We start from the raw sequence: 25,228 nt of genomic DNA, 5'->3' as shown, positions 1-25,228 counted from the left end.
CTGTAAGTGTGTCTAAGCAAAGCTGAATGAACACTGAATGTTAATCTTTTTTCTTTAAAAAACAAAAACTTACTTTTTTTAACCACCAATTTTCTGTCAGAAGTTTCGTTTGAATGCATCAGATATAAATAAGACAGAAAATAAAATCATCTCTACTACCACCATCAGAAATTTTTCAATAAAAATACATCTCACCAAAATGTGGGGGTTTTAGTTTTCATTTTTCTCTCACCCACCCACCAGTCCCCCTCCACTCCCTGGCTCCTTTTTTAAGTGATATAAGCTTTTTTTCAGTGCATTGAACAGTGTCTGGCACATAGTAGGTGCTTAATTGCTTTTTTCTGTTAATTATATTTTTCTATATGAATATTCTTGAACCATACTTTAAACATCTGCCTAGTAGTCTGTCTTATTAATGTACTATAATTTTATTTAATCAGCTTTTTGTTGTTGGCTATTTTTGGTTGTTTGGATTGTTTGTTGTTGTTGTTGTTGTTTTTTCATAAACAACAGTGATTCCTTCAGCTAATTCATAGTCTGTAATTATTTTCTTAACAATTCCATAAGGAATCTATGCCAAAGGATAGCATACAGGTTTTTTTTTTTTATCTCATCCTTCTGTACATCTTGATTGAGTAAAATGATTAGGTTTCTAGTTGGATGCACTTGGTGTTCTTCAGAACACCGACCATCTCTCTCTTAGTTAGAAATAAATATCTACTATAATAGCTGTTATTGTTCTTCATACCTCAAAAACTAGAAGTTTCTTTTCCAAATTTTATTATTTTTTATTAACTATAAAACTGTAAGGCTTTAAAAAGGCTAATTAGACATAATAAAACTTTTATCTCAGATTTATTGGACCCAAATGAACATGACTACAGGCGACAAATGGATGCTCATAGTACTTTTAGGGGATGTGGACATTATTTTAGTTATCTAACCTTTTATGATATTTTGATTTTTTGTTGTCACAAGTCCCTTGCAGATTTTTTTATCCTTTTCTGAAGTTGTATTCTTATCTCATGTGGGGCAGAGGTTAGCATGACATCAATTTCCTTGCTTCTGAGTTCTTGATTTACCCATGAAATGAGACTTGTGCTTCATCAGATTGTCTTTTAAATTCTTTACTCTGCATATATTTTAATTATCTCCCAAGTCATTTTCTGTTTCTGTAATAAATTCTTACCTGTTGCCTATAGAGACTTTGAAAGTGATAAAAATTGATCTAAAACTTCTTTAAAAAATAGTATTTCAGACCTTTAATAAAAGATATTACTTATTTATTTTTAGAGAGAGGGGAAGGGAAGGAGAAAGATAGGGAGAGAAACATCAGTGTGAGGTTGCCTCTCACATGTCTCCCCACCAGGGACCTGGTCTGCAACCCAGGCATATACCCTGACCAGCAACTGGACCAGGGACCCTGTGGTTCACAGGTTGGCATTCATTCCACTGAGCCACACCAGCCAGGGCTCCTTTAACTATTTTTTTAATCATAGCCTTGTAATCATGGCCTTTTAATCATATCCAGAGCAGTAACAGACTCTTCTTGGTGCGCTTTGTTCCATGTTCTTTCTGTCACCTACCATGTGTAAGATATTTTTTTTAGACCAGTCTTGTGCCCTTGTCCCAGAAATGTTCAAGTTGTTTATTGTGATACAGTCCTGCACAACTTAACAGTGGGGATCCGTTCTGACCAATGTGTCATTAGGCAATTTTGTTGTTCAAATATCAGAGACTGTAGCTATACAAACCTAGATCTGGCCTTCTGCATACCTAGGCTATATGGTGCAGCCAGCCTATTACTCCTAGACTACAAGTCTGTCCAGTATGTTAGCATACTTAATGTTGTAGACAATTATAACACAATGGTTAAGTATTTGCATATCTAAACAAATGCAAAAATGTAAAAATACAGTGTAAAAGATAAACAATGGTACACCTGTCTAGGGCATGTACCGTGACTGGAGTGTGCAGGACTGGAAGTTGCTGTGGGCAAGTCAGTGCGTGAGTGTTGAGTGAATGTGTAGGCCTAGAGTATTACCATACATGTCTGTAGACTTTATAAATGCTGCACAGTTAGGCTACACTAAACAATAAAACACAAGATTAAATCAAGTGCAAGAGAAAATGATGCAATCAAGAGACAGTAAGCACAAGACATATGAGGCTACTATTGGCATAACATAGCATACTGTTTTACAGTAAACTATTTTTTATAAGCAGAACAAGTACACTCTAAAATAATGATAAAAATATACTGTAGTAAATACATAAACCAGTAGCATAGTTGTTTCTTATCATTATCAAGTATTATGTCATACACATAATTGTAAGTGCTATACTTTCCTATGACTGGAGGTGCAGTAGGTTTGTTTATACCAGCATCACGTGAGTACTGCTTTGCAACATGAAGACAACTACAGTGTCACTAGGCAATAGGAATTTTCCAGCTCATACCATCGTATGTGTCATCTGCCATTGACTGAAACGTCATTATGCGGCATTGACTGTATTCCTGTAATAATTCATTATTTGTTGGAGCATCATTCTGTACACCAAAAGATTGCAGGTTCTGTCCCCAGTTGGGGCAGGTATAGGAGGCAGCCAGTCAGTGTCTCTCACATGATTTTTCTCTTTCTCTCTCCCCACTTCTTCTCTCTCTAAATCTGATAAATAGATCCTATAGTGAGGATTTTAAAAAGTCATTATTTGATTCTTACAAAGGTAACAATATAGTTGTTAAATGGTCTCTTTCTGTCATTATTGATTTATATTTACTAGTTTAAAATAGAAGTGCCACTTTTAACTATTTTCTTATCAATCTAATGATTTATTTGCTATAAATTAAATGTCTACAAATTGGATAAATTACATGTTTTTAGAGAAATATTTAATGTGAAAAAAATGGAAGATATGCCTTCTAGTGCAGTAAGCTCCTGTATCCCTTTTTCACTTTCAAATTGGTATTCCTGAATCACTATCTCTTTTGTCTATATTTTTGAGTAATTACAATTTAGGTTCATAAGAAAATGTTTTCTTTATATCATAACTACAGTAGCCCGTGGTATCAAAACACATAGTGTGTTCCTACACTGATGGGTAATGGAAAGAATTTATCTTTTAGAGTCAAAGCGGTCATCGGATAGTCTTTCTCCAGAAAAAAACTGCAGAAGCCATTTTATATTTACTTACCTGACCTCAGAGAGAGAAAACATTTTCTCCATGAAATAGGAATGGGAGGTCTTTTGTTTGTTTTGTTTTTTAAAGGAAAAGGGTAGACCAAGAAAGTGAAAGGCAAGGACTTAGGAAATAGCCCAAGACAGGATGTGCCGGAATTTCCAAGGCTTTGGTGAGAGGAACGCCCAGGACACCTGCTGTGGGCAGGCCTCACGGGCCACCGTGCAGAAGTTGGCCAGGAAGGAGGATGGGCGTTCTCCAGGGAAGGCTGTAGTTTACAAAGTCATAATTTCATGAACACTAAGTACCAGTTTTGTAAAAAAAAAAAAGAAAAAAAAATTATAGTAGTCTGCTGGGAAGTTAGAGTGTGGTTTATTTGTGGAAACTTTTCTAGATCCCACAAATGTGAGCCATGACTTTCAGGTAGTTCTGTGGATAGGCAGACCTCAGGAAGGACGTTCCTTGGCACTGTGTTGGTGGACTGCACACTCAAACAGAGGAGAGAAAGGGGACTGACCATAGGAAGAGACAAGCTTGGCTACTTCCTTGTAGTTAGGCATGTATGGGGAGAGCACCCAAAAAGGAATTTATTTATAAAAAATTGTGTATTTATTCTTACATTTTGAACTTTAAAGTACTCTCCGTTTGATGCAATACATCTATCAAAACATTTTTCCCTCTACTCAGAAGAGTTGGTTTTGATGCCTTTTAGTGTTTCTGTAGTTTTTTGTTTCACCTCTTCTACAACTGCAAAACATTTCCCTCTGAGGACTTTTTTTCATCCAGGAAACCAACAAAAGTCATTCAGGGTGAGATTGGGTGAGTATGGAGAGTGGGGCATGGTGGTCATGCCAGTTTTGATTAAAAATTGCTGAATACTCAGTGCAGTGTGGGCAGGTGCACTCGCAAATCACCTATCATAAAAGGGGCAAACATGTTGAAAGAGTCTTTAAAAAATTCACTGAAGCCAAACACAGCCTCTCACAACAGTGCTAGCTAGTACACTGATACAGATGGGTTCCTAAAACACTCACCTAGTGGGTACGTGTACTACAAGGGTCCCACCCTCCAGAAGATAATTCTGGGTTTTCTTGGGACCCCCCTCCTACTTCTACCCTTTTTATATGAGACACACATAAGCCATCACTGTGCTTTCTAAGCTAAACTTATAGTACAAAAGAAGGATTATAGGGCATTGTATTTTCTGTCGATAATAAAAATGTCGATTTTCCCACTAAAATACAATGAATTTCTTTCTAAAGATTGAATTGTTCTCACAGCATAATTTCAGCAGGTTAAATTTGGGAAACTAAAAGTCTTTCAATAAAAGAATAATCTCTGAGCCTGTGTAGAATTTTCATTTGATTAAGACTTGGCTATCACCCTGGCCATGTGGCTCAGTTGGTTGGAGCTTTGTCCAGTACACCAAAAGGTCACAGGTTCGATTCCCAGTCAGGGAATATACCTCGGTTGTGAGTTTATCCCCCATCAGGGCAAGTAACATGAGGCAACTAATCAATGTTAATGTTTTTCTCTCACATAGATATTTCTCTTTCTCACTCTGTCTCTCTGTCTCTATCTCTCTCTCTCAAATCAGTGCATACATATATCCTCAGGTGAGGATTTAAAAAAACTTGGATATTATTTTATGCACATAAGCCATATCACATGATTTTATTTCAAGGTAGAAAAGAAATGTCAATAAGCATAAGTAAGCATAAATAAGCATATGTACTCAGTAATACTTTGTCAATAAGCATAAATAAGCATAAGTACTCAGTAATACTTTTTTTGTATTTCAACAGAACATCCCTTGTATAGCCAGTTGAGGATCATGGTTTCCTTTAGCTGTTGCCTAAGAACTGATACTTTCTTATGCTGCTTTAGCCCTTCCCCAAGTCTCTGGCAACCACTGATTTTTGTTTTCTGTCCCTACAATTTAACCTTTGCAAAAATATCATGTAAATGCAATCATGCATTTGAGATTGATCCATGTTGTTGCCTATATTTTCATTGCAGGGTAATGATCCATTGTGTGAGTATCCTACAGTTGGTTTGTCCATTCCCCTGATAAGGGGGATTTAGGATATTTCCAGTTTGGGGTGAGTGCAAGTAAATTCCAGGCCATATTCCAGGGGTCCCTAATTTGTTTCTGTAACTTGATTTGACTTTCTTTTAATTAGACTGTCGTGATTGCCAGTCAGAATGCTACTCTGCATGTTTTCATTTTAAACGCCGGGTTGTCTTTTCTCTCAGCTTTTGCCAAGTCCTGATTTCTTTTCTCAGTATTGTGCCTTGTGAAAGAGAAATAGAGGGTGAGCAAGACCAACCAAATGAAAATATTTATGGATGCCTGTCTTTTGCAGGACTCCTGAGGGCAAGCATATTCTTAAAGTGTTGGAAGAGGTAGGCTTTTTTGAAGTCTGATCGCAGAGAAATTATTTTCCTCCACATTTGGGACACAAAGCTGCATTTGCAGTGACATGCTCTGCAGCTTCCTTCTTCCCATTTGGGAAGCAGACCATGCCAGCTCCTTCTGCCCTTCGGTCTGTCCTTATCTTGCAAGTTTGGAAACTTTGCTCAGCCAGCCCATCCTACCTTAATAACTCGTAAAGAAGTAGAGTTAGGAAAGAAGACGGGGCTTCTGTTCTGTTTGAGAGTGCTGCAGATGAGAATGCCTGCCTCCGACACTTGGGCTTTCTTCTAGCTTAGTGCTCCTACCACTGTCCTCTTGATTCACACTCTGCTCTCCGGAGTGAGCCCTGAGCCTGAAACATGGTTTCTCCTACACTCCAACATGAGCCTGAGCGAGCTGCTGTGCCAACCAAGGAAACTCAGAAACTGTAAACTACAGAGAGCACTTAATGGAAGGTTATTGATGGCTTAGCTGCACCTTTTTTCCACGTTTTCGTGTAATTTTATTTGTTTTTCAGTCAGTGTTCTTCTCTAGGGTTCTCTCCTGTGTTTACTTATTCCTGTTAAACATGCACCTCACTGAAGTTTATGGCCCCCCAGCCCCCCTCACACGCACCTCACCATGAAACATTGATTACCAGCGAGACAAGATTGGTTTCAGATTTTTTAGTGCTTTTTAGTGTTGTTGGGTACGGTGAACATTCCCAAGTGTCTACCCCCGGGTCCCATTTATATCAAGAGATTATCTTGCTGTACAGCTGGTTCCTCACAGGGAATCATCAACTCGTCACTTGGACCATAGAGCCTGGGCTGTGGAAAGGAGGAAGTGTGTGGAGTGATGGATGACTTTTTTGCCTTCCTGGTAGGGGACATACTTAGGACTTGTCCTCTAAGTCCTACGTTGCAGAAGTAATTCTCCTGGTCTGGAAAGCCCTGTGAAGAGATAACTATGGTGATGAGTTATCACCATGCACCCTAAAATGAAAGAATATGTTTGCTTCAGTATCCTTAGCTATTAGTTCTGATCTCCACACTCTGGGTTTCCTGTATATCTGTGCTTTTGAACACACAGATTTTTCTGCTTCAGTATTAAGATTGATTGAGCCCAAACAGCATAATGCTCTGGAGTCCTTTAGCCTCGGGTCAGCCCTGTAAAGACAGGATTATCTGCCCGCACACGGAGAACCCTTCCTCGTTTCCTGGAGTAGCCAGCACAGGACGTGGTTGAACATCCAGGAAGCTTCATCAGGTTTGATGCTGCTTCTCAAGTGCTGATGGAGTAGTCCCATGGTACTGTAATAAGCTCTTACATGTATTTGTTTTTAGTTCTTTTTCCTGTGATGTTAATCAAAGAGTGATTGTGATGATGAGAACTAATTAGTGAACTTCATTATTAACAGTTCCCATTTGAGACTTGCACATGACAATCCTGAGTGGTTAATGGTTAACTAATAGGTTTACTTTGATTGCTATTTCCCTGTGCTGTTTTGTGTGTTGTGATGTTCCCCTCTTACCAGTCTTAACTGTATTATTACCAGATGTAATGGGTATTTTCAGTGGAAAAAATCATAGAATTCATTTTGCTAACATCTTATACAAACCAACAGCCTAAAACCCTGTTCAAAAATTCGCAGAACTTGGATTTCTGTCCACTCTGTTCTAGGATGCATATTACCTGGCTGTCTACATCAGGTTCTCAGGACCTTGGTCCTGTACCTACCGAATGAATACCCTGCTTCCCCTGCCCTCCCTCTATCCCACCCCAAACTTGCCCACTCTCCCAAACTTGATAATTCATAATACTAAATTATTGTAAACATGTATATGCTAATACAGCAAGATATTTTGTAGATAAAAGTTGCAGTCTAATTACTGGAGGGGATTTCTTTCAGGCCTTGATACATGTACCCACATTTGGAAGAGGTTTGGGCTGAAAGGACAAAATGAGGGGAGAGGAGAAGTGTGTAATTAGGCCTGGCTGTTGTGGTTTAGTGGATTGAGTGCAGGCCTGTGAACCAAAAGGTCACTGGTTTGATTCCCAGTCAGAGCTCATGCCTGGATTGCAGGCCAATCGATGTATCCCTCACACATCAGTGTTTCTCTCCCTCTCTCCCTCCCTTCCCCTCTCTCTAAAAATAAATAAACAAAATCTTAAAAAAAAAAAAGTCTGTAATTAAGGTGTCTTTATAACCTTAGTTTCTCTCTCTAAGGACCATCCTGCTCTCTTCAGGGTCATTCAGAACCTCGCTCCTGTAAGTTTGAGGTATAGATATTAACATCCTTTGAAATGAAGTCACCCCAGGCACATTTGTTGCATCATTACTTTCTCAATTTCAAGGTGCATTGAGGAGGCAGAAACATTCCTTAAAGGGATACCATCCACAAAGAGCAGGTTAAATGTAGCTAATGTATCCTTAAATTAGCTTTTCTAACAGTACAGGAAAATGCTTAATGTATAGTTTGTTTTGGAACACAGGTAATGTGAAAACTACCAGTGCAACCAAAAAGACTTATCTTCTCAGAAGTACAGTTGCTTCTTGATTATTTACAACAGTAAAGGGGAATATTGGTACAAAAAGCAGAAAACTATGGCTAATTTATCTACTCGGATTCTCAAAGCCTTGAGCCAATGTAGTACCAGACAACTGTGGCAGGTAGATTCCCAGACCTCCTGTAAATAAATCACAGCAGAGAAAACCTGGGGCTGAGAGTCTCTGCAGCTAGAGTTGGAAGCAGAAATATTGGATATTTAATAGTCTTACCATAAAAAGGAGCATTCGGTGGTAAGTCTTAGTGTTATCTCTTAAAATCTGATGCCTTTAACTTTATTTTTTAAATACATCACATAATTGTCTAACCACTATGCTCGACACCTGAAACTAATATAAAATATTAAATGTCAACTGTAATTGGGGCGGGGAAGACCACCCAAATTAAACTATCTACCCAGTCACTGTCAGGAAAAAAAATAAAATGAATAAACATGCAATCCCTCACCCACATCCCTCAAAAATACAACTCTTGGCATTTACTCTGATTGTAGTTTCCAAGGGTAAAAATGAGCCCTGGCCTAGTGGCTCAGTTGGTTGGAGCGTCATCCTGTGCACCAAAAGGTTGCAGGTTCACTTCCTTGTCAGGACACATATTTAGGTTGTGAGTTCAGTCCCCAGTTGGCACTCATACAGGAGGCAACCAATTCGTGTGTTGTACATTACTGTACATCATTGTTTCTCTCTCTCTCTCTCTCTCAAATTAATAAACATATTCTCGGGTGAGGATTTTAAAAAATTATTTTAAAAAATCATATACTGTATGGCATTGGATACATTTGAATTTAAGTGCTGCATGTTAACTTTGTGACCTTGAATAAATTACATAACCTCAAAAAATAACAAAATCTTCTCTATCTGTATAAGAAATAAACTACATTTTGGAGTTCTAAATGTATAAAGAAAGCCTTAATTTCACTGAATCACAGTAGGTCCTCCTTCAGGGTTATTGGGAGAGAATTTAAAATGTTATGTTAGTGACATCATATGCACTTTATCGCTTTACCATTGTCCTTAAGATCCATGTGGTATCTTCATCTCCTCCGTAGGGCCTAAATTAGTCTCTGTTATACTGTTTCTCATAATCAAGTGTCCTCTTATTTACTTCTAATTGTAACCTTAGAAAGTGACTGAAGCGCATTGCTCTACTTGCACAGGCTCTTTGGAAGATGAATCATTTAACCACATTTAGTCAGTTTTATGGTAATACAGTCAAAACTCCTACTAAGAGTAATTTCTGTAGCTAAATTAGCAGGGAATGATTTGGGGCGACATCACCTGAAGGAACTTGTCAGTTGGCCTTACCAGTCTTTTCATTTGTGCCACTGAAACAAATATTAAAGGCTTCAAGAGTTTTTATATTGAAAGGGAACGTGCCAAGCAAAGGAAGTGCTTGAGATGACAAGGAAAGAGACATTATTGTCTGCCTGTGACTGAGGTTTGAAAGAGCCGACGTCTTTCGGTGATTGCATTCAATTTGGTTGACTTTATAAGAATTTTTTTATTCCTAAAATTCCATCAGCTGGTTGAAATTGCCATCTTGTCCCTTAATGGATGATCTGTAGACGTATTATCTTCCTCACACCTTTGGAACACTTACCTCTAGCGGCCGAGGGGAGCTCCACATGTTGCCTGACAGTATTGCCCCTGGAAATAAGTGTGGCCAGTCCTGGTAGGCCTTCAAAATTTGCTTTCATGCCTTCAGTTGTCATAGTTGGCTTTCACTTCTAGTCCTTGTCATCATCAATGCCATGTCAGAATCTCTTTGCTGTCTTCCCAGATGTTATTTCTCAAATAGGACTGTTAAGTTATAGGTTGAGACTTAGGAGGAGCCAGAAATATGTATTGACAAATTGGTTGTTACAGAATAGTCATGGGGATGTAAAGTACAGCATAGGGAATATAGAAAAGCCAAAGAATATATTGTAAATCGATATGGGCAGTGGTGTGGGGATTGTCTGAGAAGGCATCTGGGTGTAGGGGGGCAAAGGAGGACAAATTGGAACAACTGTAGTAGCATAAAGAATAAAATATAATTTAAATTTTAGAATATGTGTTGATGAGGATGATGATTTACATGGCTAAGAATAAGGTGCCTTCTTGGTCTCATTCTGAGTAGGTACCGTTGACCCTTGAATAATGCAGAGGTCAGGAGTGCCCACCCCCTGCGTGGTCAAAAATCTGTGTATAACTTCTGACTCCCCCAAAACTATTAATAGCCTACTGCTGACCAGAACACTCACAATGGCATAAACAGTTGGTTAACATGTATTTTGTATGTTACATGTATTATATACTGTATTCTTATAATAAAATAAGCTAGAAAAATGTTATTAAAAGTACTTTTACAATACGATACATATTTATTAAAGAAAAATTGTGTATAAGTGGACCATGTAGTTGAAACCCATGTCAGTCAAGGGTCAGCTGTATTTCTCAGGTAATTGTGCAGCAAAATAGAACCAGTCTGGTACAGCTTCCTTTTTCATATTAACATTAAAGGCATACATACTTTTGTGTATGTGTACACATTTTTTTTAATAAATATATCCAAAAGACAGTGATGAGCAAAAAGCAAGTCTGTTTTGGAAGAATATAGATTATTGCAGTCATAAGGGAAAGGGCCTTCTCTTTAGAGACATTAAGTAGCCTCATCATTTGCAATAATCAATTTGATAATTGTTGACTTACCAGCTCAGCTTGTGAATAACGTCCCAGATTTAGACTAGTATGACAAAAGGATTTTAATCAGGTAGTCCCTTCTTTCGCATGGAGCATTTGTCTTGCTTGACTGTCCTGGACTTCAGCCAACTGCCAGATAGACCTTTTCCCACTGCATATGTGTAGTGGACTGTGTGTTGCTTAAGCGTTTATTGAGGGGAGTTTCCAACCCACTAAAGCCCATTGTGCCATTCCCTTTCACCAATGTGCCTTTAGAGACACAGAATGGGTGACTGTCTTTCCTTTTCCCCAAGAATCTGAAGAGGATGAATCTCTTTGTGATAAATAGTGTTTTCATCCCAGTCTACCTCACTGCTTCTGAATGAGCAGAGCCCATTTGGCTGCTATGAAAATTCTCAAATACTTGATGGCTTGTTAAATTTTCATTACCTAATGTGCATTAATTTAGATACAATAGCTCTGTTGCTAGGAGCAGAGTTAGGCAAGGAAGAGCTTGGAGTGCCGACCATTTGTGCCACAGGCATCAGGCACGTGCAGAGCTTGCTGTCCTCAGAGGGAGTTTACAGTTCTGCTGTCTGGGCTGAAAACCTCAGAAATTCTGACATCCAGTGACTGTCACCCCAGCATATGCGATGTGATATTTTGATGCTTGCGTACTGTATCATCTGTTTAAGTAGCTTGAGAGACTAAAAGAATTGGAAGGCTCTTAGCTCCTCTGTAGCTCAGAGCTCTGGGGGTTGAAATGTCCATATTTGGTACCTTTGCAGACAGAATGAATGCACTTTGTGTGGGTGCATGAAAAAATTTTAAAAACTGCTATACAGTTTCATGTTTTTATGGCTTCTGTAATTATTCATGCTGTCATGATATGGGATTGGCCAGATTTTCCAGACTGGGAACAGGAGCCATGTGCCCAGGTCCCGGCTCATCCCTGAAAGCTCATAGAGCGGGGCTTGCTGTACTGGTGCCAAAAAGGCTGCGGTCATCTCCTCATTAAGAAACAGTGAGCTCCAAGTCTGTATAACCCATTGAAGACGGAAGATGAACTCCTTTGGGTTTCCTGGGAAAGGGCTTTAGGGAATATATCACGTAACCTGAGAGTCAGTTTTCTTCTTAATAAAAATTAAAGGTTAAATTAACCTCCATAAAAGGTTAGTATTGGTCTTCTCTTCATTTCCTGTGGCAGGAGGAGGAATTCTCATGTCCCAGAGAAGGGGTGACATTTTCATTTCAAAGCACCTTCCTGACTCATATATCCACTGATTGCTTAATAACTGGGAAGAGGGAAACAGGGAGTCAATGAGAATGTTCTGGAAACTTTTGACTAATTATATTTCTTCTATGGAAGTCACATGGATATCTGGTCTGTGTCATGGTTTTGGACATGTCTGATTTTATAGGGTTATTTGCTTAGCTTGTTGTCTGCTAGACTGTGTCCTAAACCAGAGAGAAAGAAACATTTACCTGAAACCCATTACTTTTCTAAGGACTCTTTTCTTCTTTTCTCTACCAGGATACCCAAAAAGCAAAGCAGTTCCTGCCCTTTCTCCAGCGGGCAGGCCGTTCTGAAGCTGTGGTGGAATATGTCTTCAGTGGTTCTCGTCTCAAGCTATATTTGCCAAAGGAAACTTGCCTTATCACCTTCTTGCTCGCAGGTAAGTCTGTGTTGTTACATGTTACTCTGAAAATTCTTCCTGGAGCTCAGAAGTCATCCCTGGAGGTCACGTGTGCTTCTTTCCTTTGTGTCGTAGGTAAAACCTGGAGTCCGCCTAGGTGCTTTCATCTCTGAGATTTGAACACAAAATTTCTAGATTTGATCCCAGTGTCACTGCAGACCCAGCACTGGGCCCTCTCCCTGCGCCTCATTTCCACCAGCCACAGGACAGTACATATCCTCATACAGCCTGAGTGAGAGGAATTGCAGGCATAGAAAAATATCGATGGTAGAATTCTCACGGTTGGTATTCCCTATCTGGAATAGACCACCCCTGCCGTGTTAGTCATGGGCAGATGACGGAGGACCTGAGACACCCTGCCCTTGTAACTCCCCAGGCAGTGCCTATTGTCTCTCTTTTATTCTTTTCAAATGTCATTAGGGTCCAAATCCTTTATGAAACCGCAGACGTGACATTACCTTCACAGGCTCCTGCATCTATCGTATTTGTCTGTTGCACTAAGGTTGGCATACCAGGCCAAGCCTTCCTTTCTTTGCTGCCTGAATGTACATCTTCCTTATCCTATCCTTTCTAGTAGCTGAATATTTCACAACCAGCAAGACTATGTGTGAACTGTGCTCTGTGAGCAGTTTATATTTATGTACTCCAGGGGCAAATTTCTTCATTTCTTCCCTACTGGCAAATAATAACTATTTAGTTCCAGTTAGGACTTGGAAGAAACTGTGGTCTTTAAGAGAAAGTGTCATTTTCAACAGCCTATACCCCACCCCATACACACAGAAACATTCACTCCCTCACAAGGGACATGCTTTTGAGTTCTCCCAAAGCCCACTGCATTTCTAAGGCTGTCCTGTTGCCTCAGCACTGCTCTTGGATTCTTAAATAGAATTTGCCATGGTGGAGAAGAGATGGGCCCCATGCTTGCTGTCCCTGCCAGATTGCCTCAGCCTCCTTCTCCTAGAAGGCACCGATAGTTTCTTTGGTTAAGGCTCTCCCTCCATCCTCAATTAAGTGGATTTGTTGTGTGAGATGAATCACTACTGGACACATGACTGTGAAGCTCACTGCTGCTCCTGAGCCGTCACTTGTGGTTGAGTCTCTCTCGCACACTCTTAAAAGGTTAATGATCACCCCACAGCTCTACAGGCTTTCTGAAGGGACTAATTGAAGCCTGACACGAAGCTCAGGGGCAGCTGAAGAAAAGATAGACTGCGGCAAATCACACCTCACTGGAAGGCTGCAGTGCTTGTGTTTTTGCGAATGTGAGCTGTACAGAGGGGCCACATAGAAGTGTACGAGAGTCCTTTCATGTAGCCATTTGTACTCTTAAAATTTCTGTAGCACCACCCGTACTGGTGTGGCTCAGTTGGTTGGAGTGTCGTCCCATAAAGTGAAAGATCACCTGTTCGATTCCTGGTCAGGGCACATACCTGCGTTGTGGGCCCGGTCCCCTGTTGGGGTACATGCTAGAGGCATCCGATTGATGTTTCTCGCACACATCAATGTTTTTCTCCCTCTTTCTCCTTCCCTTCCCCTCTCTCTAAAAATAAATAAATAAAATCTTTTTTAAAAGATTTCCATCACAGAGAAGTTTCATATCAGTAACTGCTTATTACAGAGTTTGAGGTATACAGGGTCTGGCACAAGTAATGCCCCTTTTTTATTATAGAAACTTTTATTAAAAATTATAAGTATGTAATTCTGTAACGTAACAATATCACCCTCAAGCACACCATATGACATTTTAGGTGAAATATTCAAACTGCTGTCCATCTTGTGCAAGGCATTCATGCACCCTGCCGATAACCACACTCAAACAAGCCTTACTTCTGCCGGACCCTCTGTGTCATCTTATCCTTTGCTCAATACCTGCCAAACAAGAGCATCTTTTTGGCATTGTAGAACTTCACCCAGGGCAGTGAAAGAGAAACAGTATTCTTTTTTCTGGGAAACTTGGCCACAGATCTATAAGGGAAGAAAACACTGTAATTCTGGCTTATAAACTCAAAACTACCTGAATGGAGCCTGTTTGGAGCTTTGGACATATCTGGGCAGGAGTTTTCCTGCAGAAGCCTTGGTTGTACTTTACCTAAACACAAGCAGTCTGATCACTTGGCTCAGCATCAGCCAGTCCTCTGTGTCCTTGGCATTACTCTAAGCTTCACAACTCGAAAGGCATTGTCTGAGTTCACTTGCTTTCTGAAAGATAGATTACAGAAGCAAATACATGATAAAAATATAAGCTTTTACATTTGTCTCCTGCCATACTATATGCAGCTATATTGTACATCTTCTGGCTTCTTTAGAAACCTGGCAAGGATACAGGACATTGAAAAGTCATAAGAAAAAGCAGACCTCGGTTTGAATCACGGCTCTACTTTGTATAGGCAGGGACCTGGAGAGATTACTTACCCACTTCAAGCCTGAGTTTATATGTCAGTTAACTGGAAAGAGTATCAGGTCTCTCAGGATTGTTGTAAGAGTTTAATGAGATGAGAAAAAGGGTTCAGAACAAGCCTGCCATAAGTAGATTATCAGTACGTGCATCTCCTTCCTCATTCCCTTACAAAGATTTTGTGAACTCGTAACCACAACTGTCCTTCACTCTTGTATGAACTGACTGTACGTCAAAGTCTCCACGGTAGAGCCATAGTTATCTACTGATGGAAACAAATCATGAAAAGGAGCTGTTCTAGTCTCCTTATGGGCAAGTCACTGAAAGGAAGGCTGTTGGCGTTTCCCTTTGAGACTTTGGAGCAAGGAGCTCCATATCATCCTGGTAAGACTGGTTCCTAGGTCTCAGGAAACTCTAGAGGAAAGACAGACATGTAAATAAACTGCAGTGTTGGGCACTAGGTGAGATAGTAGAATCATTTGCAAGGCATAGAAGCAGCACAAAGAAGGGAATGATAGGTTATTTAGCTGGGGATCAAGGAATGTTTCCCCGAGGATCTGATACCTGAGCTGTGTATTGAAAGACAAATATAAGTTTGCGGTGTGGGGGGAGGGGAGATGAGGAGGTGGAAAGGTCTAGGTAGAGATAATAACATGTGCAAAGCTGTAGGGATATGATATATCCCGATGTGTCCACTTTGGTACCAATGGAGTATAAACTGAGGTGAGGGATGTTGGGATGAAGCTGGAAATGCAGGTAGGAGCTAGTCTTCTTGGGTTAAGAAAGGTCATTCTGGTGGATACATTGGACTAAATGGGGCTGGGGGTCAGGAGAACAGTTAAGAGGCAAGAGGCATAGAGGTCTGAAATCTGGCAGTGAAGAAGGGAAGACACTGAAAAATATTTTAGAGGGAGACTTGAGAACTTGGGGAATGACTGGATATGTTTGGTCAAGGATAAGAGATGATGTTGAAGTGTAGGAAAGCAAGTAAAGCATCCAAGCTTGAGTGATAGGGCAGAACGTGATGTCCAAAGGCAACACGGAAGTAAGAATAGGTTTCAGGAGAGATCACTGGTTTGGTTTTAGACATGTAATATCTAAGGTATCCATGGGAATGTCCAGGTCAGCGGAGGGGCCTGGGCATATTATCCATGTGGGGAGCCATCAGCAGATAGGCAACAGTTCAGACAGTTTCTGTGCCTAGAGGACCAGCTTAGGAGGAATAAACACCCTGGAGAATTTTCAACCTGTGGGGAGTAGACCCAAGCATTCATACATGGGTGGAGAAAACACAGTCAGAGGATTAAAAGGAGAACCCCAAGAGAGTAGTCTTCTGGGAGCTGAGGGAAGTTAGAATTCCAAGGAGTTAGCAGTGTGAGATTTTACTTAAAAGATCAAGTAGGTAAAAACATGAAGTTATTTTCTTATTTATCAATTAGTAAGTCAGAGATGACCTTTGTGAGTGCAATTTCATCAGAGCTAATTCAGCCAAAGGCAGATTACAGGCAGTTGAGGGAATAAATGTGGGAAATAAGGAACAGAATTAAAAATTGACTACTCTTCACAAAAATCTAACAGAGAATGGAAAAGGAATGCTGAAAAGGAAAGCTAAAGGGCCAGGGTGACATTCTAAGGGTGTCAGCATTCGAGTACTTTTATAACTAATTCTTATTCAAGATTGGAACAGAATGTGGCATGTATACTTGGAAAAGCTATTCGATATACCTGTGGTTTTCATAATACCAATCACAGAATGTAAAAACTCAACAAATCTTGGCAAATGAGAATATAAAAAAGATGGAGTGAGAAAATATCATAGGGAACATGAGTACTGGTCTGATTTCTGAGGAGAAGGAACTAAGAAAGGATGTAGGGACATGATTAAGAGACTACTGACCTGGAAGAGATGGAATGAATAAGATGGATGGAGAGCATGGCTGGGGAGAGTATCCTCCGAGAGAGACCGGCCCCGTGGTTCCCTGAGACCACCTGTCATGCAGAGGGTGAGTGGAGACACAAGCACATATTCACGCTGTGGAGTTTTCGCCTAGACAGTGATCCTCACGGCACAGCTTCACAGCTCTCTGTGGGAGACTTTCCACACCATGTAAGTAAGAATGGCTGGAACCCGTGTCTCTGCAGCCAGGAGAGAGGTGAGATTGTGATTCTCAAGGGGAAAGGCAAGATAATTGTTCAGCAGTCTCATGTGTGATGCTCTCATTAATCCCAGACTTTTGGAGAGCCCTCTGGACTTCAAGGTGGGGTGGACACTTTCCATTTTTATGTGGCCTTTTTTGGGCAGACGGCCCCACAGCTTGATAGGGAGTGGCATTTGGCCCAAGCCAGCTGGCCTCTCTGTCATGGTTCCTGCACCCCTGTACGTAGAATGATTGTTTGGTCAGATGGGATAGCAGGTGGGGCTGGGCAACGTCAGCTGTAGCTAACAGGTTAGTGCCTCCTGAAGGCTCTTGCCCTTTAGTCCTTTGAGCACCTGGCTTAGGTTTGGTCGGTGAGCAGGCGACCTTACCCTGTCAGAGCTGAGACTGCTCAAGGTCCCTCCGCCTGCTGCTGTGGCCTCCTCCTGCGCATGCTTAGTGCGTCTTAGAGGCACTCAGTCAGTTCTTGTCTCGAGTGAACAGGAAGTCAAGATCCCGGGCAGCCTGCATTTGTCTAAAAGCATTCTTTTTCCTCATCTAGTCTTTAGTGAGCTCCATTTCCTTTCATTAGAACAAAAACCGTTTACTGGCAGTCTTTATTTTTAGTTTACTTTCGTTTGTCATGTGTGTCCATTTTACTTAGTTTTTTGTCTAAAGGGATTCTGAAGCATGTATTGGTAAATTGCTTGGCCCTTGAGTCACATTTTTACTTAACAGCACCAGCAGGCATGGAGTGTGTGTTTTATTGCTGCAACTTTGTATTGCATTCTCTTATTTTGCATTTCTTTCTTAGCTCTGGGGTATCTGGGTCATGCTGAGGGCACAGTTCAGGAAGTTGTCCTGTTGGCTAAGCATAGCAGGTATCAAGTTAGTACCTATAAACCAAATTCCTGAAATGGAAGAGAATCATCAGAGGTTTCAGTGCAGTGTACATAGTCTAGGAGTCTCGTATCAGATTTGAAGTCTTCTCCTAACTTGCTGAGTGGGCGCACCCCATTTGCATTTCCATGTTTTAAAGGTCGGACAGCAGTATATGTGAGGAGCTGTGGACCCAGGCAGGTTTGGGGTGGGGAGAAAGGATGTCAGTCACCTTGTGTGGAACTCACAACACAAAGCACCTAGAAGGCAGCATCACCTGGCAGGGGGGTCCCATGTGCATCACAGCCAGGGGCTTACCATTAACCAGTTACCTAGTCGTGAACAAGACTAGGAAATGACAGAGCTGCATTATGACAAGGGAGGCAGTGAGAAAAGGTTCTAAACATCTGGGATTTGATAAGTGGTGGTGGTAGATATGTGGATGGTGAACTAAAGGTTTGGTTGTGAGTCCTCCCACCGTGGATGCCTTTGAGGAAAGCACTTCATTTCCTTCTCTACCTTTAATGTCTCTATCCTACAAGAATATCAGCTTCTAATGAAAGAGCAGAGGGAAGGTAAACAGGAATATCCTCCTCATCTCCTGGCCCCAGGAATGGTGGATCCCCATTGATTACCAGAGCCTAACCAAATTAAGCAATTAAAACCAATGTATGTTTAAGTGAGAAATCCCATTCTGCTATCACAGAGGTGATAATGAATCAGGCCATTATTGTTGTTGCATTTGCTGGGCTTCTATCCTTAATTAAGCAATTACAGGGTCTACTGATACTTATGAATTCCTTTCCGATGCTTTAATTGAATTGCAGCTTAATGGATATTTGTGAAGTGAGGTATTCTTTCTCTTGGGACTTCCCAGTTTGAGTCTGTCTCCACCGCCTACTTACTTTCAGTTGGGTCCCATTACTGGAAATGGGCAACTTGACATGAGATTTTCCAAAGCTGTTCTAGTTCCCCGCTGTTAAAGATACCATTATATGAATTATACAAATTATGTTCTTGTCAGGAGATCCTGGATCATCACTTGTAGGCATTAGCACAATAAACTGGTTTGGGGAACCTTTTTTTTATTAGGCCAAAATTTTTGCAAACTCACTACAAGAAAGGCATTCTTTGATAGATGATAGATGATATGAAATTAATGAGATGGTTCCTGTTTTCTTGAATAGCTTTTAGTTCAGTGTCAACAACCATATGAAAAACTTGAACAAGGAAAAATAACAATGAGTTATGAAAAGTAGATGCAGCATCATGAGAGTGCAGTTAAAAGCACAATTAATTGGGGAATGGAAAAGACTTCCCAAGGGAGACGGCGTTTGAGGATCCAAGAAGATCTGGAACATTTTCTTTTCGTAGGCTGGCTGTGATTCGTCTAGGCAAAAACAACTTAGCTGTATCCTTAGTTCTGGGGACAAGTTGCCTAAAAGAAATGGATGTACTCACCAGTCATTTTGCTCTCTGCCTTTGTACGGGCATGTAAATCTTCTCAGCTCTCCTGCCACTGAGTGTGTGGGGCTCTGCCCTCAGCTCCCAGTCTACAGGCACACTAGACTGTCACCCACTGGTCACGTGGAGGAAAGTGCAAGCCTACCATTAGAGCCTGATTATCTCCCATCTTTAGATCGTGAATCATCCCAGAATGAGCTTCATCATGCTTGTGGGTCATTCAGTTGCATGGCTATTTTAATAATTGTTTTATTTCCACTAGGCACTATGCTGGGAATATAGAAATGCATAAGATAGAGTTCCAGCCTTCACAGAGTTGTTCTTGTTACCGAATATATAAGCATAAGAAAAAAAATACATTTTTGAGATGGGTAAAAGCAAAAGAAACAGGCCTTAAATGCAATACAAATGAAAACGACTCAGATTTTTATAAAACAACAGCAGTAAATATTGTGATACTTTCAGAAGGACTATAGTCTTGGTCCATAACCCAGAAGTACAGGATCCAGAGGGGGCAGAGTCAAGTGCTGGCTCAGCCTGGCTCAGCCTGGCTCAGAGTACGCCTGGAGTGTGATAGTCCATCTGAGGACCATTCTCTGAGGAAGGACAGACATCAGCGCACTGCAGAAGGTTCAGAGGAGAGTGACCGGGATGGTAAGAGACCTAAATGCCAGTAGGCCAAGTAGAAGGGATCAAAGGAGACTTCCAGGACATAGTGGAATGTTTTAGGGTAAAACGGGGCAGAGATTCAAGTAGTTCAAATTTTTTTCTGATTGAAAGAGTAAGAAATAAAGACATCTATGAAAATAGTATTTGTTTGTTATGTTTTAACATCTCTCCTGCTCCCTAGTTAATGTCAGTCAGACCATCCTGCACACCTTGGTGTGATGCTTGGGACCAAGAGGTGAAGGAGGGACAGTCCTAGTGGTTGCACCACCTTCTAATTCTTCATCATTGTCAAGTGTCTTTGCCCCAAACGCCAGGTCTTTGCTCACCTTAGATTCCTTTCAGAAAGTTTTTTCTGAGGCTTCCCCAAACTAATGGGCTAGATTTGCAAGTGTCTTCCTGGCTTTTTAGATAAATTTTGAATGAATTAGAACACACTGGGTGTCCAGAGTGGGCAGCCAGCCCAAGCATACCCTCCTTATAGTGCCCTGAGGGAGCACTGTGGGTTTTAACTCAAGGAAGTGGTAGGACCACTGGCCACAAAATGTCCTTCCTCACACCCCTGTGTGTGAGGGCCTCTGAGGAAACCCAGGGAGTTGCTCTCAGCCTCAGTGCCATGGTTTTGGTCCCAGATTCTGATACAGGGCTGCCAGTACAGACCTCGTAGGAGCAAGAACAGTTCACAGAAGTTCCTTTCATATTTGGAATGCCTCTGAGACACAACCACATTCTCCCTCAGTCATGTTTTTTCACCATTACAGCTTCTTCCCATTTATTTAAACTACCCACTTATCTAGACCTCATAAGTATGTGGTTTCTTTTTTAGCCACCCTTGACCTGTGATAAAATAAATGTTATCTACATCTCTCTTCAGTGGCCTTTGATTTCTGGATAAACAACTCCCTGCAAGGTTGGCTTATCAGCTTCTAAGTGAGCTTGGAAGAAAGCTTTTAAAATATATTGTATCGATTATGCTACTGCAGTTGTCCCATTTTTTTCTCCCTTTTATTCCCCTCCGCCCTGTACCCCCCCCACACCAGCATTTCCCATACTATTCTTAACCTCCCCCTGTCTATTTTGTACCTACCATTTATGCTTCTTATTCCCTGTGCCTTTTCCCCCATTCTCCCCCTCCCACTGAGAACCCTCCATTGATCTCCATTTCTGTGAATCTGTTCCTGTTCTAGTTGTTTCCTTAGTTCATTTTTGTTTTTGTATTTTTAGGTTTGGTTGTTGATAGTTGTGAGTTTGTTGTCACTTTACTATTCATATTTTTGGTCTTCTTCTTTTTCTTAGATAAGTACCTTTAATATTTCATATAATAAGGGCTTGGTGATCATGAACTCCTTTAACTTGACCTCATCTGAGAAGCACTTTATCTGCCCTTCCATTCTAAATGAAAGCTTTGCTGGATAGAGTAATCTTGGATGTAGGTCCTTGCCTTTCATAACTTGGAATACTTCTTTCCAGCCCCTTCTTGCCTGTAAGGTCTCTTTTGAGAAATCAGCCAATAGTCTTATGGGAACTCCTTTGTAGGTAACTGTTGCCTTTTCTCTTGCTGCTTTTAAGATTCTCCCTTGTCTTTAATCTTGGGTAATGTAATTATGATGTGCCTTGGTGTGTGTGTCCTTGGGTCCAACTTCTTTGGGACTCCCTGAGCTTTTCTGTTTAAGCTTTCTGGGTTCTCTTAGCTTGCTTTATTGTATCAGGTTGGCCAAAGAGTCCATTACGTTTTTTTCTCCATACGATGGCTCTTGTAATTTTTAGTTGTCTAACTTCATTCAAAACATATTTGTTAGGTTTTATTGTGACCACTGTTGTATCAGTGTGCATTTAAAAAAAAAAACTTGTCAAACCTGGTAAATTTTTGTACAGCCATTTTAATATTGAAGGTGGAAGAAGATACATAGCATTTTCAGCCTGTTGTGGTTTATTATTTCAAGAAAGGTAAAAACGCAGCTGAAATGCAGAAAAATTTTTGTGCGGTATACAGAGAAGGTGCTATAACTGATCAAATGTGTCACAAGTGGTTTGCAAAGTTTCTATTGACATTTTAGCCAAATAATTCTTTGCCATCAGAATGTCTTGTGCATTGGAAGATGTTTAGCAGCATCCCTGGCCTCTACCCATTAGAAGCCTATAGTGGGAGATAGCTGACATACTCAGAATATCCAAATCAATATAGTTATTGGTGAAAATTAAAAAAAAAATGTGTCTTTTATGGAAAAAATGTAACAGGCTTTTTGGCCACCCCAATACTTAGGCTGTGCAATAGCAGTCCTGAATAAACCCCAGTGACTCCCATGCTTAGCTTCACTGTATGTAGGAAGCTACGTAAATACACTAGTTAGTCTGCGATGGGTAGAGAAGTTCCCATTTCCCTGCCCTGGTGTGCCTCCTTTTTCTGATCTTGTACATCTGCTAGTGATTTTTCTAGGGTTAATTTGGGTGTTTTTATTTTTAAATTGGAACATGGTGTCTGTCTCTTCTCTGTGTTTTGGATGCAGCCCCTGTGCTAGGCATGCGGTTATTAACTCCACTGATATACGAGTTCGCTCATTAGCATTTGCATTTTAAATTACCAGTTAGAGCAGACGACATTTATGCTATATTTGTACCATTGCCTTCTTCATGAATGATGTTGTATGTGCAGGGAATGCAGAAATAACTCCTCTCTGGCCCTGATGTATTTTAGTCTTTATTTCCCTTTTACTCTTGATTCTCATTGTTTGATGGGGAATTTTTTTAAATTCTTTTCCAAGTTTAGACCTATTTGTGAGTACTGCTGATTGGGAAGTGCTAATGACAGACCAGACCTTCATATCAAAATAGGCATATTACGTAGAGTGGCCATCTTTTCCTGTCACGTGGTGCTCCTGGTAGGCAGTCTGCTCTGATGAGAGAGGAGGGAATTTTCTCCTCTAGTTTGGTGGATGAGGAGACATGGTAGCAAATACTTGTTCTTTCTTGTACTCATTCTTATATCTTTTTATTTTTTTATTTATTTTTAGAGAAAGGGGAAGGGAGGGAGAAAGGGGGGAGAGAAAAACATTGGTCAGTTGCCTTTTGCATGCACCCCAGCAGGGCACCAAGCCTGCAACCCAGGCATGTGCCCTGACCGGGAATCAAACACTTGATCTTTTGTGTGCTGTGCGATGCCCAACCAACTGAGCCATACCAGCCAGGGCTCCCATCTTTACTTTTTTATAATTCATTAGTCAGCGGTTATTTATTAATATCTGTTATCTCTTGGTGCTGCATGGGAAAAAAGGAAATAATGCATGCCTTTAGAGAGCTTATTTTTAACAAACATTTAGATTACACTACAGTACAGAACAGGCTTAAAGATAACAGTGTAAAACCAGCTTAGAAGTGGGCTTCTTTAGCGAGAGTTGTCAGTAGTTAAGTTCTCTTAGGGCAAGGGTATCAAACTCATTTTCACCAGGGGCCACATCAGCCTCACAGTTGCCTTCAAAGGGAAGAACATAATTTTAGGACTGTATAAATGTAACTACTCCTTAACAGTTAAGCAAGAGCTCGGTGCTGCTGCCAGGTAGAAACATGGTGCCAGGCTGGATAAAACAAGGTGGAGGGCCGGATTCGGACCACAGGCCCTGTTTGCCACCTGTGTCTTAGGGGAACTGTTCCTGTTAGTGAATGGTGACTTCCGCACCTGGATCTCAAGGACCGAGTCAGGTACCCAGTCATGGATCATGGACCTGGGAATGGAGCCTGCCTAGGCTTGGGTGTGCCCAACTCTGTCAAAGCTAGTCTTTGGCTGCTTTTTGGTAGCAGACTTGGTCTCTGACTCGAAAGCAGAGCTCTCGTAGGTAGGTCTGCATTCATGCCAATGTCTGTTTCTTTGTGATACTGAATTTTGGTTATCTGAGACATGTTTCAGGGATCCTTCCTCTTGGTGAATATTGACTTAAAACATACCATGAAAAATTCAGGGATGTCACACTGGAAATAGTAGATGTGCATTTTGGATAAGCAAGCAAAAATTCTGCAATTGATATGAAAGATTTTTATTTTACCCCCTTTTTACAAAAGGTCTTTTTCCTTGTAGTCTTTATTTTCTGCTAGTGAGCTGTTGAAATAACCAAGATATGAAAAGGTGCATTTTGAGGCTCATGGTTCAAGTACAGACAATGTGTCAGTTTAGAACCAGACACCATTTCAGTGTGCTGTTGCCACACATGACATTTTATACAATAATAAAAGAAATGATGTGGTAATGGCATTCTAAGCCTACTCTCATGTTGACCCATTTCATGCCTCACAGAAGGCACTGACCTTCTGAGATTGGCCTCACCGTAATCGCTGCCATGTCCTACTCCCTCTGTTCCCTTAGTGAATAGGTCTTACCCATTTGGAATGAGTGCTGGAGGGCCTTTTTCCCTTCATTATGCTATCACTTGAACACTTCCAAATCCTACTTCACATTTGATATAGCCTGTGTATTTCCTTTGATTCTATTAGTCTTGTAAGAATTTCTTGCCCTAAAATCTGCTGATTCCGTTTTTCAAGAAATCCACACCAAGCAATACAGACTTTGGATTCAGATCTCCAAATGGGGTCTGTAGTCCTGTGCAGGGCCCCCAGTCCTGTGAGGGATCCTTCCATTTAAGCATCTAAGAGTTCAGATAGAGCTCCACCTCACATCATTACATTAGCTCTTTTTTCATAAGTAAAACCACTCATGGGGTTCTTCTGAAAAGTTAATGGGCAAGGCGAAATTGATAAAGAACTGTCCCCTTCCTCTGTTCTTCCAAGGAGACAGCCTGTGTTTGCTGTGCCCTTTAGTGGCTTCCGTGAGCACCACGCTCAAACACAGGCCTTTGAGCCTGAATCTGTGTTTTTTTGTTTTGTTTTGTTTTTGTTATTTTTTTTTCTAGTCTCTATCCTCTTTTGGTCTTTGTGCCTGCTACCTGGCAAAATTGTTCTCCAGAAGCTAAGTTGTACATAACAAGTCAAGCATAGATACCATGGAGGAGATGATTGGGTCCCAGGAGACTTCAGAGTGGCAAGACAGAACAAGATATGTAGTTGGCTGGTGCCACCTGTGTGGTCAGATCAAGGTACATTTGGGTTGTGTGGTGACAGGCATCTAGATGGCACTCAGAGTGTTTGCTCAGTAGCATTTATAACCACTACCTAACGATGCTAATGGAAGCCGAGGAATCC

General features: G+C 40.9%; 1 protein-coding gene across 1 annotated transcript in view; it reads left to right on the top strand.

The window, feature by feature from the left end:
- SND1 (staphylococcal nuclease and tudor domain containing 1) overlaps positions 1 to 25,228 on the top strand; it is a 416,128-nt gene that overhangs the window by 254,733 nt on the left and 136,167 nt on the right. The window contains exon 15 of the mRNA XM_045855549.1: positions 12,340 to 12,481. Coding sequence (XP_045711505.1) covers positions 12,340 to 12,481 — 142 coding nt within the window. The remainder of the gene's footprint in view (positions 1 to 12,339; positions 12,482 to 25,228) is intronic.

The sequence above is a fragment of the Phyllostomus hastatus genome, unplaced genomic scaffold (assembly GCF_019186645.2).
Source record: "Phyllostomus hastatus isolate PE091 unplaced genomic scaffold, TTU_PhHast_1.1 phas_scaffold_114, whole genome shotgun sequence".
In the NCBI taxonomy this organism is placed as follows: domain Eukaryota; kingdom Metazoa; phylum Chordata; class Mammalia; order Chiroptera; family Phyllostomidae; genus Phyllostomus; species Phyllostomus hastatus.
Note: the sequence above shows the minus strand (reverse complement) of the source record. Positions and strands in the feature narration are given on the sequence as shown.